This window comes from Ursus arctos, unplaced genomic scaffold (assembly GCF_023065955.2).
Source record: "Ursus arctos isolate Adak ecotype North America unplaced genomic scaffold, UrsArc2.0 scaffold_23, whole genome shotgun sequence".
Classification (NCBI taxonomy): domain Eukaryota; kingdom Metazoa; phylum Chordata; class Mammalia; order Carnivora; family Ursidae; genus Ursus; species Ursus arctos.
The window spans coordinates 33392487-33398688 of record NW_026622908.1 but is presented as its reverse complement, the minus strand read 5'-3'; the positions used below and the strand labels follow the sequence as shown (position 1 = coordinate 33398688).

Genomic DNA, 6202 nt, shown 5'->3' with positions numbered 1-6202 from the left:
TACCCCTCCCCACTACCTCTCTGAAGAGAAGAAACAAAGAAACAAACAAAAAAAAAGTCAAAAAAGGAAAAGGGATCAGGCATGCGAAGAGGAATTTAATATTAAGTAAGCATAAGGAAGGCCTCACTGAGGACAGATTAGAATAATCCCATAAGTAGAGGAAGCTATAGGGCAAGCACCCATATTTTAGGCAGGGAAAGGCTACCTGATGTCATCAAAAAAATTCAAGGAAGCCAGTATGGCTGGAGTCAAGGGAGCAAGTATGGAAGTACCTGAAGAGGCAAAGGGGCAATACAAGGTCAAATCATTGTAAGAATTTGGTCTTTTTGGGGGGCGCCTGGGTGGCACAGTCGTTAGGCATCTGCCTTCAGCTCAGGGCGTGATCCCGTGTTCTGGGATCGAGTCACACATCGGGCTCCTCCGCTAGGAGCCTGCTTTTTCCTCTCCCACTCCCCCTGCTTGTGTTCCCTCTCTCGCTGGCTGTCTCTCTCTCTGTCAAATAAATAAATAAAATATTTAAAAAAAAAGAATTTGGTCTTTTTCTCTGAGCAAAATGGAACCACTGCAGGGTTTTAAGGAGAGACGTGTGCTGTGCTGAAAATAGACTTAGCAGAGCAAGAGTGGGAGTAGGGAGAATTCTGAGTTAGGGCTATGATTTAAGTGAGAGATGATGGCAGCTCAGACCAGGATAGAAGGGGACTTGGTGGGAAAAGAGATCATGTTCTGAATATATTTTGAAGGCAAAGAAACTTTTCAAACAAGTTAGGTGTGAGTTGTGATATTAAAATTTTTTGGACTTCCATGTTTTTGGCCTGGGAAACTGGAAGGATGGAATTTTCTGGGAAGGCCACAGGTGTTTGACTGCAACAACAACCACTCACTGTTGGTCACCCTGGCTGGGACGGGGCCAGGTGGGGGTGCGCAGGCTGGTGGTGATTTGGGGGAGGGGTCCCAGGGACGTAGGGAGTCCAGGACCTGGAAAGGAAAGATGGTGACATGCCTTCACCTCTTCCCCTGAAGCACCATGCCTACCACAAGTTTAATGTTGTTCACAGATGACCTGGGCCATATTTCCCAGTGGAGCTCCATCATGGCTGGGAGTCTGGCAGACAGGATTTTCACCATGTGATAAATCCAATAGACCTCATCAAGTCCAGGCTATTTGTGCAGAATGTGCTGGAACCATCTTACAGGGGGATCCTCTGTGCATCGAGTCCTGCTTAGGGAGGAGTTTACTTCCCCCTCTTCTTCTACCCTTCCCACCTACTTGTGCTCACTCTCCTATCTCTCTCCCAAATAAATAAAGAAAATCTTAAAAAAAGAGAGAGAGAAGTGGGGCACCTGGGTGACTTAGTCTGTTAAGCATCTGCCTTCCATTCAGGTCATGTTCCTAGGGCCCTAGGATTGAGTCCCAATTCAAGCTGTCTGCCCAGTGAGGAGCCTGCTTCTCCCTCTCCCACTCCCCTGCTTGTTTGCTCACTCTCTCTCTATGTCTGTCCCTCAAATAAATAAATAAAATCTTTTTAAAAAGAACAGAAAAAAAAAAAAAGTATACTGACTGAAGGCCTGCTGCAGTCACAGGTAGATTTTGCTACATATTTGCACACACGGAGGGACTAGAGGATATTGTAGTCTGTGCTCCTACAAATGTGAAGATTCAGCCATACACCACCTCTGAGCTCCAAACTGAGGTCCTTCTGAACACCTGTGCCAAGGGAAGGTTTCCCAACAAGACTGTCTCATGAAGGAATTTCACCAGATTTGATAGCGAAGCCTAGCAATAATGAAATGTGCATTTTCATTCTGAATGTAAACGTGCAATTTACACAACACCAACAAAAGGTAACTGCCCTGACACCTCGAAGCAACAAATAGTTGAAGTGGCTGAGCAGATACCATGTCACGAGCTCAGCCACACGGTCACACTTGCACTAAACCACATCAGCCTAGTTTTGCTCGATTTGACCCAAGACTTCTCAATACAATCATTCTGGAATTCAAAATCTTTGCTGAATTCTCAGTACACACACTGCAGTATCAATTATGCCTTAGCAAGAAATTAAGTGAAAATATTTAATATTTCAAAATCATCACTACTGTAGTAGAATCATCCTTCCTTATGTAAATACGAAGCAGCCCAGGCTTAGATGTTTCAGGAATATTGTGTTTCAGGAAGGCAGTTTTTACCCTGACTACTAATTATGCCCCAAAACATCTTCCAGGTGAAGTCATGTACACTTTAAGTCGCCTGAATGCTATGTCTTTTTAACCTGCTTTACAAGCCTACCCTGAAAATCAATTATTTAGTCAAGTTATTCTCACAAAATGTCCTGGTCACCTAGAAAGAATCAAATAGAACATTTGACACATATCAAAAACAAAAACGTAACTGGACAAAAACATGTTATGCTAATCATCTCTATTAAATTTTTTAAAAAATCAGATTTCAGATTGTTCCACCTTGAGCAATGCATGTCAAGTTTATACAACAGTCCTTCCAAATAGTGCCTATCTATGAATTTGAAAATAAGTAACATTAAGTTGTGAATTTATACACACACAGGTTTCCAGTTTGTTGAAATGTATACACACACAGGTTTCCAGTATATTAAATTTATTTTTGAAAGGGAAAAACTATCAGTCTTTTTATATAATGATATCGGTTAGAATATAAAGGGAAGTATCAAACAAGTAGTTGAGTATACAAGTCTGACATTCAAGAGGGAGGTCTGTAGAAATATAAATGTGGGAGTTAACAGCATAGAGCTGTTATTTAAAGCCACAAAAACCCTTGATTTTTTTTTACGTTTAACATAACTTATTAAATGAAATTTTTCCTCTGAGCTTTAGTTGCCTAAATGCATGCACTTTCAGAGAAACCTCAGCTAATCGGAATCAATAGTAAAAACAAACAAACAAACAAACAAACAAACCACCTTCCTGATCATCATTGACCTTCCACAAACATGCTCTTAGTGGAGGTTCCTAAACTCAAGCTGAAAAGCTTTCTGTCCTTCATAATCTCACATTCATTACTACTTCTTCTTTCTCCTCTTTTCTCTTCCCCTCTGCTTCTATAGCAACACTAAACTATAGCAATTAATATCAAATCTAAATTTGTGGCCAAGGTGGCAAGGCAAGTAGGTAATTGATGCCTTAGGTTACCAACCAAGAAATTCCTGCCTCATCATCTACAGGATTTATACTTTCTTACTTAAAGATTTATGTATTTATTTGAGAGAGAGAGAGTATGAGAGTAGGGGGAAGGGCAGAGAGAGAAAATCTTCAAGCCTACTTCCCACTGAGCACGGAGCCTGACATGGGGCACAGTCTCACAACCTATGAGAACATGAACTGAGCAGAAAGCAAGAGTCAGATGCTTAACTGACTCAGCCACCGGGTACCCCTATAGGATTTGTACATTGAGGGATTTTCCAGTACAAGAGATGAGCTTTAAATATATCTTCCAAACTTTTATTATCAGAGTTTGAAGATTGACCTATATCTTAAAGGAGGCATACTCATGCAAAGCCTCTTAGAATGGCTTGAGATGGGATCATCTGCCACTCTTCAAGCTCCAGTCACCAGATCTGTAGGAAAATAGTCTTGATTATATGTATTCTCAGAGACAGACTCATTGCCCACTCTCACTGGAACTGGCTGCTGTTGTCAACACTCATTCATTAACAGGACCTGAACTAGAATGTAAATCTAATGAGATACATGAAAAATATAAATCAAAACACCAAAGTGCTTATTCTAGTCAGTAGTCAATACTTCTCTTTCCAGGGAGGAAAATCTCTATAGAAAGCCAAATTACCATGCAAAGTTTGCTTAATAAAGGTAGAATTCAAGAACCCATAGCCTGAGACATTTCTCCCGGCCCAGAAGTGTACATGCTATGCCAGAGAACTAAGCAATCCTACCCACTAGGCAGTGAAACACTTCCTTCCATCTTCCCTTTTTCAATGAAATATTGTAACATTAGCTCTGTTTTTTTCTGTCAGTTGCTGCTTTTCTCATATGTATGATCTTATCCATGAGGTGTTGATTTTTATAATATAACTCTCAGAATTGGATAAAATGTCCCCAATTCACCAACCAAGAATTAGGGAAATGCCCATGGGCTTACATTAGAAATGTATATGAAACTAAGAATATGAACAAATAATGAGAAACATGATGAACAAAGAAGAAAGATATTAAAGTACATAGAAATTGTGGATCAATACAAGGAATATATGCATTATAGCTACAATTATACTATTTGAATAGAAAGAAGGTCATGAGTTATCTTCTTCTACAAGTTCAAGAGACCAAAATAAACAAACGAACAACAACAAAAAACCCGCAGTTTTTTACAGATGTTACAAAGGGAAGACAAGCATCAAATAGAGGCTTAATTAGTTGATATGTACACTCCCGCGGGATCATCAGTTTCTTGTAGTGACTTTGGGCTATTCACCATTGAGCCAAAAAAGATAAGATCTAGATTTAGTAGTGTCAAAACTGATTTGCCAACAAAATTGGTCAGTCAAAATTAGGGACTAATTTTTCAACGGAGGTCAGAAACATGGGAAAAAGGATCACAATCCAGAGTAATGTAAAAAGGAGGGAGGTAAAGCTATATATGCAACAAAAGCTGGCTCACAAGCTGCTGTGTGCAGAGAAAAAGGGAGGAGTGGGCTTATCTTCCCTCAAATACTACTGTCACTCTGTTATATTGACCCAAAATGAATAGGTCTGTGCTTTGTGGTCATTCTGCCTATGGCTCCAAACACTCGACTGGGAGAGGGTTCAATTGTTCACATTGGGATGAAAACATTTTCCCTTTTCTATCAATCCAAATTTATTTACTCACAGAATTTAAAATTGGAGTCCTCTGATTTTTTTCCCATTGTAGTCAGAGTCTTTTGCACCATAAATTCCACATGGCATTTTTCACTTCTGCATTTCTCAGAGTGTAAATCAGAGGGTTGAGCACAGGTGTCCCAATAGTGTAAAACACAGCCACCATCTTGTCCACCGGAAATGTAGTTACAGGACGATTATATGTGAATATACATGGGACAAAAAATAAGATAACAACGATAATGTGGGATGTGCAGGTAGAGAGGGCTTTCTTTCTTCCTTCTGCACTCTGGTTACTCAGAGAGTGTAAGATGAAAACATAAGATGTAAGTAGGACTATGAAACTTACCAAGCAGATAGCCCCACTATTAAAAACTACAAGTAAGTTGATTACATGAGTGTCCATGCATGCAAGTTTCAACAAAGGTGTCATATCACAGAAATAATTATCGATAACATTAGGTCCACAGAATGGTAGTTTCAAAGCCAAGAAAATCTGTGCAGAAGAATGGATACAAGATACCCCCCAGGCCACATTCACCATTGTGCCACAGACTTGCTGGCTCATGATGGTTGTGTACCGCAGGGGCTTACAAATAGCCACATAGCGATCTAAGGACATGAGGACGAGCACCAAGATCTCCATGCACCCAAAGAAGTGCAATGCAAAAATCTGGGTCATGCACTCATTGAAGGAGATGACTTTCTTCTCAGATACAGAATCCACTATCAACCTAGGAGCAGTGGTTGTTGAGAAACAGGCATCAGAAAAGGACAAGTAGGAAAGGAAGAAGTACATGGGGCTCCCAAGTGTCCGGCTGTATCTTATGGTCATCACAATCAGTAAATTTGCCATCAGAGTTGCAAGGTAGAGAAACAAGAAGACCACAAACACGACTTTCTCCTTTAGCACATTCTGTGTTAAGCCAAACAGAATGAACTCATTCACACTGCTGTTCAACTCCATGGTTACAGTGAATGTAGAAATTGTTCATCTGCAGGGAAAATTGGGAAATAGTAACTTGGCAAGAGCAGTGAAACTAGATTCAGAATTACACTTGTATAGTTCTAATTCCATCAACACATAAACCAATAGCTCTCAGGTTTTCATATACTGAAATCACTTGAGAAAATGTATTTATTTTTTTTCAGTGCAGATGTATGTGCTTTAACCATGAGCATTAACTGAAGGTCTTCCTATGTGGACCAAGATTTTCAGGGGTAACAAAGCTTTCAAGTGATGGTGAGCTCTGCTAAGTTGAGAACTAATGACTTTGCTGTAACATCTTCATCATATCACTTTAATGTCTTGAATTTTTTCTTCATTTGAGAATTGGACACTCTAATAGAT

The 6202-nt window shown here is 39.9% G+C and overlaps 1 protein-coding gene across 1 annotated transcript; it reads right to left on the bottom strand.

Annotated features, from left to right (window-relative positions):
- Positions 1 to 4903: 4903 nt before the first annotated feature.
- On the bottom strand, positions 4904 to 5818 carry LOC113249450 (olfactory receptor 4C11-like). The gene has a single exon (XM_026490969.2). It carries the CDS (start codon positions 5816 to 5818, stop codon positions 4904 to 4906), a length of 915 nt encoding a protein of 304 aa, XP_026346754.1.
- Between the last annotated feature and the right edge of the window lie 384 nt (positions 5819 to 6202).

Bases quoted from the DNA above. Each gene is read 5' to 3' on its own strand.
- LOC113249450 (XM_026490969.2), bottom strand. From the start codon at position 5,818: ATGGAGTTGAACAGCAGTGTGAATGAGTTCATTCTGTTTGGCTTAACA.